The sequence below is a fragment of the Typopeltis vanoorti genome, chromosome 22 (assembly GCF_054136105.1).
Source record: "Typopeltis vanoorti isolate ZY-2024b chromosome 22, IOZ_Tvanoo_1.0, whole genome shotgun sequence".
In the NCBI taxonomy this organism is placed as follows: Eukaryota; Metazoa; Arthropoda; class Arachnida; order Uropygi; family Thelyphonidae; genus Typopeltis; species Typopeltis vanoorti.
This window is the reverse complement of record NC_143570.1, coordinates 90,915,023-90,927,318: the sequence shown is the minus strand read 5'-3', so window position 1 is coordinate 90,927,318 and position 12,296 is coordinate 90,915,023. Positions and strand designations below refer to the sequence as shown.

Sequence of the window (12,296 nt, the reverse complement as noted above, 5' to 3'; positions counted from 1 at the left end):
GATGATTATTCAGCATTCTGGTGAGTAGATTGGACAACTTATATTAGATCATACTAGCTGCAGATGAATTGAAAAGAGGCCAGTTTAAGATGTGAACATAAGCAAGAAAGATAATTTCATTGTTTAGGTGTTCTGATTGCAGAAAATGAAGTTTCAAATACAAATTATCAAGGAAATCAGAGTGGTTTTTAGAATTTAGAAGGAAAAAAAAATTGATAAATACAACAAAATGTGGTAAAGAATACTTATCGAAGTAGAGGGTGGAAAAAGTGAGAGAGATTCTCTGTAATAGGATGTTAGATCTTGCACACGTACTCTCACTTGTGGAAGGATCAAGCACGATATAGTTCTACTTCTGAGAGTTGAAGTAGATAGTAGTCACCTGTTAAGATTCTATTAGAAATAATCAGGTTTTAGATTACTGTAAGTAATGGTGCACATAATTTACATTTGTGTTAAAATTCCGAATGCCATTAACTAAATACAAAAGTTTTTTGTATGGATTTTTATTTTTTAAATATTTTTTTAAAATAAAATCAGAGTGGTGGGGTGGGGGATTCGTATCAGTGATGGAGGAGAGTTAGAGTAGGAATGTATATAAAACATAGCACAGTCAATCTCCTGTTCATTTCTAAGGAGTATGCATTGCTTCTTCCTTTATATCACTATACTCAAACTTCCTCCAAGCATGTTCTAGAAGAATATTTGCCAGCAGGATTATTTGTTAGATTATATTGTTTTCATCCTTATTACCTATGCATAAGCAAGAAAAAGTTCGCGTATTTTGTATACAGATCATTTATCTCAGATCAAGTTGCTGTAGTATTTCTCTTGCATTCAGCTATGCATAACGTGTAAGGACTTTGCACCTGAAGTTGTCACAGAGGCTTATTCAGGATTGCAGAGTTATTCATCCTGCCACACACGCAGCCCCTGTTGAAGAATATGCTTTGTTTATTGACATAATTTGCTTACCTTGTAGCCCTATTTGAATTGAAAGAATGCTGGATGTCATTGCTTCAGAGTGTTTGCAGTGAATTCATGTGCTTCACCCTTTGGTAGCATTTATATTTATGTAGTTTAAGGCAAGCTCTATGGTATGCAGCTTGGTAGTGTTGCCACATTTCGTTATCTAGTTGTTTATTATGCTGTCTGGGAAGAAAGCAGCAGATCTGCTGCTGCTGCTACTACTACTAAACAGGCAGAAAATCAGTGGTCTGGTTTATGCATTTTAAATAGCAGCTGCTAAGTATACATTGAGAGGGGTGGGGGGATATTTCTCTGGTCTGTACATAGAGAAACTGCACAGTGCCAATTGCATGCCAAGGTAGAAAGTTTTGTGGTCTGCATTTAGCATTGTCTGTGATTATAGCTCTTGTAGTAATTATTTGATCTGTAGACCAAAGGGACTTGTGGCAGTCTGATGTGTTATAGAGGCTTTCCTAATATGGACAAAGGTGTTGCCTGCATAGGATCGTCTGGCAGTTTTTATGTTGCAGATACTGATGCTGTGAAAGTGACAATGATGGCTCATTCACTTCAATGTAAAGACTAGTATAGATTATGTAAATACACCAGCTTTAGTTCTGATTGTCAGAACTGAAACCAACCAACCATTTGAGTGTACTGTTTCTGGCAGTGGCATAATGTGATCCATAATCAAGTTTTTAGAATAAGGTATTCAGTATGAACAGTACAAGAGGCAAAAAATAGGACATTTTGATGCTCTTCTGCACTTATCCCTCAATTGACATGTGGTAGGAATTAATTTTTTATTTAATACAACCCCCAAGAACTTGCCTCTCTCCTAAGTGGAAACATTTCTCCTGGTCTTGATTCCTGCTCATGATGACTACATTTCTATCAAAAGTGAACACAAATGATCTTCATGGCAAAAACCTAAATCCATTTGTAAACATCCAGGAAGAAAGATAGCATCTTTCTGCAACTGTCTGTGAACCTCGTATTGCATGAATGACAAAAAATGGTAAAGTCCTCAACATAAAGGGCATTATTTGCAGTTAGGAGTTGTCATGTTATCAAGTTAGCTTTGATAGCAGAGTGTGATAACATCACACTCTGCTATCAGAGTATTGTAGGACTCTTCCTCAGGAGGAAATGTCAAGGGAGATTAGATTGCATTTGTTCTTGAAAAATTCAATTAAATTTTGAAAATAAATTAAAAGAGAGAAGTATCCTCTCAAACAAATATTGTATAGGTCTGGTTATGTAATGACTACATACTGTTTTATATGCCTTTTCCAGTCAAAGGAAACTGATGTCCTGGTTGGTGTTTTTTAGTCAAGCATTTCTAATCAGTATTTCCTATAGAATAAAATATGTGGAATGATTCTTACACAAGTCAGATTAGACCTTGGGGTGGGGAAGGGATAGTTTTTTTCTCGTAAAAGAAAAGAGAGAGTGAACTATTTTCCCCCAACATCTTGCATAGATGTTAAATGATAATTGGCTGGAATTTTTTGAATCCTCTATCTGGCAGTTTTGAAAAGGCAATAATTACCCTTTGCCTGCATTCTATAGGGAAACATCCTTATAGAAGATTCTGTTAGAGACGGAGTTGATATGGAAGATATAACAATGTCTGACCACCTCAGTATCATCTGGTCCTACATGAACTTTTTTTAAAGAATATAAGGGAGTAAGCATATTATTATTATTCGTGACACCTCCAAGGAGTCCAAAGACTCATCGTGGGAGGACACCCACTATACAACCATCTCCACCACTACACCGAACCTCTACTACCAATCATCCCCATCAATACCATCTACTGCCCACCACCACCACAACTAGTATTTTTTGTCTGTAAATTGCATATTCTGAAGAGCCAATTTGTCTATATGCAGGATGAAAAACCTGAGTTTCTGGGAGAAACCCTGCTACCTCCGTATGGGATCAGCTAATTCACCTTCGATTGAAAAAGTCCACATAAAGATTTCTCCCGTCACGACAAGAATCGAACTTAGGCCTATTCCAATTGAAGGGTGCAATGTACAGGTAACCCTCATATAACGCGGTACTTATACAACGCGGTTTCGCTATAACATGGTCTACAAATTGTAGCAACCCTTGTTCAATGCAGTTTCAATATAATGCGGTCTACTGCAGTAACCCTTTATCTTTTCATATATTTTCACCTCGTGACTTAAAAATCAAATTTTATCTTCGTTAAATTTGTTTCTGCCTGTATCGCGCATGTAGTTATAAGTAGCGAATTTTAGGGGAAATACCTTCAGCATGCATCTACATCAATTGTTTACCATGAAAAGTGTTAATTATTGTTGAAAGTTGTCTTCGTTTTCTGCCAGGAAAGCGTATTAAAAATCATAAGTGTGTTCATCTCAAGCTGAGCACTTTATTTCCTGGTGAGTTACATATCATATGTAATGCTTTTTTTTTTTTTTTGTAAAAAAATTATTTCTATAGTAATGACTTGTTAGAGGGCTTTTGCGATATGGTGGAAAACGAAATTAGTGAATCAAATGATGAGGAAATGAATTTAAATTAGGAGGAACTAGTACAATTAATAGATGACGTCGAACCAAATGACAGGGAAAGTTCTGTCGAAGATTCTGATTGTGATGAATCCGTTAAAAAATTCAGTTTAGAGAAGTTAGCAGAAGGATTGGACTTGGCAAGAAAGTTAGGAAGCTATTTTATGGATAATGATCCCTCAGTGAGGGCTCCGGAAAATTCACGAGACAATTGGATATTTGTTTAGCTCCATATTATGAGCTTAATAAAAAATTGCAGCATAATAGTAAGCAAGGTCTTATTACTGACTTCTTGATAATTAAACCAGCCGAAGTATGCAATGAAAATTATACAAATGATGTCCCAGAGATTTCAAGCAATGGCGATGTCTGGCCACTCGTAAATAAAGAACATCTACGAAACCTTCGTTTTGAAGACAGTGACAATGATTAAAATATGCACTTTATTATGTGCAATGAAGTTTACATACAATTTGTAATTTACAAGTTTGTACTATATATTTGTTTCATAGTTTATGTTTTCTTAATTTACACGAATTACAAGAATTAAATAAAAATATATTTTTGTTGGGTATGTGATTGTTTTTTATATAATTAAAAAGAAAAAAAACGATTTCAGAACCTAACTCTACTTTTTCTATGTAATCTGAGTCTCGCATAACGCGATTTATATAACGCGGCATTTCTATGGAACCTAATATCTGCGTTATATGAGGGTTACCTGTACTGTCGTTCTTCCAATTGCACTACATAGGCAAAGACAGCCCCACACTCTCGAGGCTTTCAAGCTCTGGAAAGCTCGTGTGCGCGTTTTTACACATATCATCCCTTACATGGGTTTTGAACCCACAGCCAGTTACAAACAATTATAAGGCTTTTTCACATACAAACATATCCACTATACTATTCAGGCCAGCAAATATTCTTTCATTGTTTTAGCAAAAGTTTTCCCTAGAGTGTGTTAGCAGCTTGTACATCCATTATGTTCTAGGACTGAAGTTAGTGACTAGTATAGTGACAGCTGACAACTAACAGTGAAGTCCATATCCTGAACTTCCTTATTGTCAGTTGATCTGATTATAGATATAAATGGGATCCAAATTCCTTGCTGGATGTATCACAGAAATGATGGAAGCAATTAGATTTCTTGTGGTAGGTTTCTACTAAAGATGAAAGATGTCCCTTTTGTGGCTGGTGTGAATTTCTATATTCCTTGGTTTGGAGAAAGGTAGAATCAGGCTGGATGTTATTGATGTTGCATTTGTGGCAGCTTATATTATACACTCTATAATGTGATTTACTGTGTTTGACTGAGAGGAGAGTGGTCATCTATTACAGAATCTAATTCTGCTAGGAATGCAAATGTATTTTCCATCATGATATGTGTAATTAAGTATATAGGTGCACATATAAAAAAGTGGATATCACAAAATTCTTGCTTTTGTAGATGGTTTTTACTTTCCCCTTTGGAAAGTAAAAAAATTCATTAACGAATTTTTTTACATGTAATGAGATCATTTTCAGGGTTTTTGGAGAGAATATTTTCATTGGAAAATGATGCATTTTAAGGAAAAGTAAACTAGATAGTTCAGAGATGATCCAATTGTGAGAAGGTCATGCAGTAATCAAGGTTAATATCTCATAGATAATTTTTTTATTGTGGCATTCTCAACATAAGAGAATTTTCTCTAGATATTTCAATAAACTTCCTTTTCCCATTCTTTTAACTTTGACATGCTCAAATATTCTCCCCCAGATGTGACACATTTTACAGTGAATAATGTGGAAAGAAAGAATAGAAAAGAAGGAAGAATAAAAAGAGCCAGCATCATCACTTGTCTCTACCACATTTTTGTCTGCATGGGGGAAGGGCATTGATATGATTAGTATGTAAATTTGCACAAATTACTTTTTTATATATGTATGAATCCCATTCATGAAAGATTGTAAACCTGTTGCACTATGGGTGAGCTCTGGTTAGATAATCTTGAAAGCCTCCTGTAGAAACTAAACATTGAACTTTTTCCAGGCACTTCACATCTTGGTAATTAGGGTCTCTCTCTCTCACACACACACACCAGGCAACAGAAATCGTCTTCTACTTACATTTGTCAACATTCATGCCTGTGATAGGATTTGAGTTCAATAGCCTATTTCTTTGAGAATTTATATGCTATTCACTCAACCAACTGGAATTGCAAAAACTTAGGTGCTGTTGCATGGCAGTATATTTAACTACAGAAATTCACCTTCTGTTAACATGTTCATGACAGGGAATGACTTGTATGAGTGAGTTGCACAGCTCATATTTCAGCTGTAAAAATACAGTGAGAAAAGATAGTCTTAATGTATCAAATTTTGTCATTGACATCATTCTGATTTGTAAAAAAAGTGTAAGCAATGCCCACATATATACCTGTGTTTATATGTGTGCATACTTTGAAAAATCAAGCTATATATTTGTAATTAGTTTGAATGGTAAGATAATAAGAATTCTTATAGAAACTTGAACATAGAATAATCATGCATCACAGATTTTCCATTGGGTGGTCAAAATGAATGCTGTAAAATGTGAATTTAAATTATTTAATTGCCAAATGTTTAAATAATAATAATAGAAAGTAACATTTCATCATTTCCTACAGGAAGCCAGCTGTGTCTGCAGATTCTAGTGATGATACTTCTTTGAAGCCTAGTGTGAACTTTGTTCTGTTGCCTAGCCAAAGCTCAGCATTTTGTCCTTTGTACAAAGAGCTGCAGCCCCTTTCTCCCGCCGACGATGCTCTTAAACAAGTATCTCCTCATTCAACCAGTGAAAGACTTCAGTGAAGAATTAGTCTTTAGTCGGTGCCTGTATAGTCCAGGAACACCTGGAGGATTTTCACATGTGTGCCTGTAATTGGCACCCACTTAAAATGTGAACAAATAGTTTTCATTCTGGACTTACATTTTCTGAGGAAGTGAAGAATGACTAGTGTTCCACCAGATTCTGCCGCAAATGGCCAGTAGTGTTTTTCTCAGCATACTTATATATGTACAGAACTATTAAAATTGGCAGTATCACCAAAAAATGAGGGAGGGTAAAAATATATTATTACATCTAAACTTGTTGATTTTTTTTTTTTTTAAATATCAGTATTTAAATCTACACATTATGTAACTTATTCTGTTTTTCTTTTTTTTCCCTCTTTGAATACTGGTATATTAATTATTGTTCAATATTAATTTCTCTTTTGGTTTAATGGTAGTTAGAATACTATAGCAAAATATGCTAGTCCACTCAAAGACTATAAAAAAGAAAAATTCAAATTTTTAGTGAAAGACATTGAATGTTTGTTAAATATAATGAAGATGAATTTACTGGTAACTTGACATCGTAACTACAGGTAGATTCAAATGGATATGATATACCTTATATCGCTACTTAAACAACTTGCACATAATGCACAATTTCCTGTGAGTCATTGTAGGATGTTCAGTTACTTGTAAATCAAATTTTGCACTTTATTATGGGCTTGAAATTAACATGCTGTGTTATTCTTTAAGATGACACTGATCAAATGCAATTATTTATTGCAATGTTACTATTGCATTAAACTGGGGGGGATTATACCTGATAATTTGAATCAATTGCAAAAGGTTCTCTGATATACTTCTTTCTTTCTCCCTCTCTTAAATCATAACCAGAACCCCCCAAAAAAGTCAGTTATTTAATACTTCTTGGTAACTGTATTTTAAATGAAGATGTGATGTTTTATCCATTGTTTAATTTTTGGTACTAGCAGTAGCAAGACAGAAAAATAAATATAAATCATGCAGTAAACTTTATAGAAATGATTATCACAAAAAAAAAGGGTGGGAATTAAAGAAAAACGGATTGCTTATACTAATGTAATTGGTATAATATTATAATACTGATTTCAATAGGAGATGCTGCTTTCCAGTGTCTGTAAAGCTAGCTTTATTTCAAGCCCTAATCTCTCCCCTCATGTAAATTTTTCATGATTAAATTTTGTGGGCAACAAAATCTGCTGTACCCTGCATTTAATATTATCTGAATATGTTTATTTTCGAATTTCCGTCTTTCTCTGAATTAGTAATGGAAAAAGAACTTGGATCTGATTATCCACTTTTATATGCTTTAATCACTGTAATGTGATATTGTTTGAGGAGCTTTGGATAAGATACTTTTACTGGATAAAATGATTTTTGTTAGATGCTGAGATGAATGCCTTATGCATAATTGTATATAAACAAATGGCTTAATAGCAGGATTAGAAACAGCTTAAAACTAGCTTTATTAAAAGCTGCTGTGATCCAGAGTTTGCTGTATTCGTACAAAGAATTGTGATTGACTTGAATTTCTTTTTCTAATTTATTTAGACCTTTTGAAAAATTTATAAAATAATCCTTTAAAAAACACTATATTTTTGATTTTTAAATGCATAGAGAGCATTCCTCAATACATGAACACACACAGTAGAACTCTTGTAATCTGGAAAGCATAGAAACTAACTTGTATCTGCCCTATAGATTATTAGCTGCAGATGCTTAAATATAATAAAAAGTCATCAAAGTTATGTGAAGAGAAAAGAATAATATGCGCACAAGCACTGGCAGGAAAACGAATATTTACTTTACTTATTGTGTGCTCCCTTGCTGCCATATTTATTTTGTAAATGCACTCATGCTAGCATCTATGAAATTTTTGAAAGTGCCAGCTATAGAGCTCTAGGTAAGAGTTCTACTGTATTTACTTTTATCAGTTTGCAGTTAGCAAAAAAAGAAAAAAAATCATTTTAGTGCAATGATGGTGGTATTTTAAGTTTTACTCCTAATATTAATAATGCTTTGATGTCAGACTTCGTAGTAAAGGTAAAGTTTGTGCAATAATATTAAAAAGAAAATACCATTTGGAATATATTGGAGAGGCTGGATAATACAATTCTCAAATAATATTATGCATAACAGTTCATCTCACTTGCAGAATGAAGAGGTGGTGAAACATGCCAGTAGCTGCCTTATTCATCTCAGTGGGCCAAAATGTGTATTTCTACCTCTTTATTATTCTCATAATATATAGCAAATTAAAGTTTGTTGGCCCAGAAATGAGGATTTTTTTTTCTCCACCATTTTACTGGAGAGTGAATAGTGCATGTGTTTGTTACTGTTTGTATGTATGCACATGTGCAGATTTACTTTTCCATATGTGCAAGAATTTTGTCACAATGTTGTTAGTATAAATGGTGAGTGATATGGTGATGTTTTAGCTTGTCAGGTATGATTGAACGTTGAATTCAGACTTTGGAGGAAATTATCATTTAAGTTTTTGTAAATTATTTGTTGTATTGGAAACTTGAACTGCTTCCATATGTATTGAATTTAAATAGAATCCTTTGGGTGCAAGGGCCCATATTAATTTTAAATAAAAGATGGAATAATACACAGAGTAGTAGCAACTCTGGTGCAACATATCATGGGCTTAGATTTTGTTGCCTGTTATCATTAGGTTTTGACATTTTATGGAGCTTTTAATTTTTTTTTAAAGCACCAATTTGCATAATGTGCAAATTGCACATTTATATAATACAAATATAGATTTCTTCCAAAGACTGGTTATATGAATGTACATTAGTTTATAAATCGTAATGACAAGCTAAAAACTTGAGTAAGGAAAAAAAAAAAAAGATGAAAAAAAAAACAGCATACAGAGCTTGTCTCTTTCTAAAACTATCATACATTTTTCCAGTTTCAGCACTGGACTTGTCCAGGACACTGATTGTGCCTGCTCTTTTTTGGAGGATTACTGTAACTAGACCTGCAGCATCTTTTGGTGCCACATTGCCTTGGCAAACCAGGGCCACACTCACTAGATTGAGAGCTATTTTTCACAGCTTGGAGTCTCGAAAGAGGCCCCAAATGTACATAGTTGTTTGTATATGATATAAATTTTCACCAGTTGATTTGAAGCTGAAGAACAGCAAAAGTACAAAGTTAGGCTCCCCAGCCATAGCTTCCATTCAACGCACAGAAACATAGGTTGAGGGCAGCCAAAAACAGGGACTTAAATGTGCCTCCCCACCATGTGAGATTTCTGATGCTATTTGCATTTCACTGCAAACTTTGCTTTACAGTACTGTAAATTCAGGAACTTTATGTTAATAGTGAAATATTTAGTTGTTTTTGATAAATTTGATGGGGTAATTTTTTTTTTTTTTTTGGAGGGGGGGGGGATATAGTGGATTACTGACAAAAAAAAAACAAAAAACATGTCACCAGTGCATTTTTTTTTTTTTTTAAAAAGAAAGTTTTAAATGATTTAAGAATTTTGACAAACGAAATGAACCCGGTGATAAGATTTAAAGTAATTTTTTAAAGAAAATTACTGTTAGTGCATTGATAAAATGATCTTTATCTGTGTTTGCTTTCAGTTACTTTTAATCTTTTTATGAGAAGGATTATATGCTGCAAAAATAAGCAGAAAGAATGGCATTTTTTCCCCAGTCTTGTTTGCTTTCCCATTGTTCAAACTTGACTTTATCTAGCAATTGTGATAGCTGCTTGTAAGAAGAATTTCTATATGTTCAGCAATTTTTTACCATGTTTTGATAATAACTATTGTAATAAAATAAAAATGAAAGATATTTGTTTAAGTAGTTTAACTTCACATGCCTTTGCATCATGTGCCTTTGTGTAGATAATTTACAAATATTTGTTTCTTTTCTGAAATTAACTTCATTCTTGCTTATATTTTGTATCAGGTAGTTAATGATATTTTAATAATTATATTTATTACTGCTTCTGTTCTAATATGAATTAAAGAGCAATTAAAAATAAATTTTATGGTCATATGACAACCATTTACTGTATAATCAGTTATTCTTCCTGTGTGTATAAGTAAAATGTAATTGGGTACTACAAAATTCCTTCTGTAGAATAATCTTTATAAAATTTTCTAAAGATGAATATTAATAGAAAGTTGTGTGTTTTTTAAATTAGTTTTATTCTAAATTTAAATTAATGCTCTGTGGTTTAGAAGATGATTTTCTTTAGAGGTCTAAACTGTTTCATACAAAGATTGAAATATATCAGCTGGTCTTAGGACCAGCCATCACTGCATAAAAGTTTTTTGTTGGTCAGGTTTTAGGATTTTCTCCTAATGGAATCTGCATTGCATCGCCTAATCTTTATATTTATTTCTAATATAACAAAATATAAATTGTAAAGTGCCATTTCATTCAACTGGCAAAAGAACTGCCCTTGACTTACATATCTTTCTTTAATATAACTTTTTTTGAATAATGGTCACACTTTGTGTGTGTGTGTCACTGCAGTAATTCATATGATAACATATTGCAGTTAATACCCTATTAATGCTCATGTCTGAAGTGTCGATAATACGATGCTTCCTGATAAATACTTTTCTCAGTGCTAATCGAATATGAGGGGGGGAAAAACTTGACATGCCTTTGTCAGACATTTATAGATGGCACCACAGAAAACCAACGTCTTCCTTATATTCATAAAATGTTTATAAAGAACTGTAAGAGTGGAGCTGTAAATATATTTTTGAATGAGTTTTTAATCTTGCATGGTATTTGATATACATTGACAATATTGTGTGTGTGCGTGTGTGTGTAAGCATATGTGCAAGAGCAACAAAGTGATCGGTGTAATTTGTAATGCATTAGTTATAGATGTTAAAAAGACAAAACTTTTTAATATCTGTAACAGGAAATTCAATTAAAATTGAGGACAAAAGACTTGTTTCAGTCCAAATTTCATTTCATTATATTTGAATTAAATAATTCCATGTAAGTGTTTTTAAAAGAAAATCTAGATTCTTTTATTTTATATAAAGAAGAATTATTTCAGTATCAGTTTTTCATTCATTTGCTTCCAGCCTTTTAGAACTCATTCAGTTCATATTACAGTGAAGAAAGGGAGGGGGGGGGGTTTACAGGTTATATTGGATATCCTGCATATCAAAAATAAATATCTGTTAAATGTATGCATATATGTGAATTGTGCTTGTATACCTTCAATAAAATCTGCTCTTAATAAACAACTGATGAAACAACTTGAGTTTTTGTGTGTATAATCTAGATTTAGTTATGTTATACCTGATGTAAAAGTGTTTTAAGTAGGATACAAAATGAGTAAATTTTCATCAGATTCTACAATCCTGAATTTACAGTGTACTGTGAAACTTTTGGGGCACCTCATTCTTTTACTGGTTGATAGCAACAGTTTTAATATAATCCTATTATGCTTATTGTTTATAAAGGGAAAAGCAAATTATATTTTTTTCCTGATATTAAAAAAATCGCATTATTGTGGAAAATAAGTTATATTATTAATTCAGTAATAATTATTCTCCAGCTTTCCTTGCACTTTATAATCAAAATTCATTAGCAATTTAACCATTTTAGCTACTTAAAACTGTTACTACCATGTATTCTCACATTCTTAAGGGGACAGGGTGGATTGGTGTAATCAGTATAGTTTTATAAGGTAGTAACAAAAAAAAAAAAAAGATTTTAATAAAGGATGATCATCACATTTTGTTCACATCTATTTTTTTGAACACAGATGATCTTAAAGTTGATCTTCTAGTCATTTAATTATATTCAAATAAATCAGTAACTAGGTACTCATCTGCTTTTCATAAATTCGCCACAAGTAAAACTTTGAAAGAGTAAATCACTTATTTCACTTGCTTATTATATGAATCAGTTATATTTATCTTATAAAACATAGAGAATTGGGTGGTGGAGGGTG

At 32.9% G+C, this 12,296-nt stretch overlaps 1 protein-coding gene across 2 annotated transcripts in view; it reads left to right on the top strand.

Annotated features, from left to right (window-relative positions):
• Positions 1–12,296, top strand: part of LOC150094564 (glucocorticoid-induced transcript 1 protein-like) — a 380,983-nt gene that overhangs the window by 304,565 nt on the left and 64,122 nt on the right. The window contains exon 9 of one of the 2 annotated variants that reach the window (XM_090411945.1): positions 6,161–11,443. The exons of the other annotated variant lie outside the window; for it this stretch is intronic. Within the exon in view, the coding sequence (XP_090268071.1) occupies positions 6,161–6,344 (184 nt within the window). The 3' untranslated portion in view covers positions 6,345–11,443. Of the gene's footprint in view, positions 1–6,160; positions 11,444–12,296 lie in introns of those variants that run through there. 2 annotated transcript variants of the gene reach the window in all.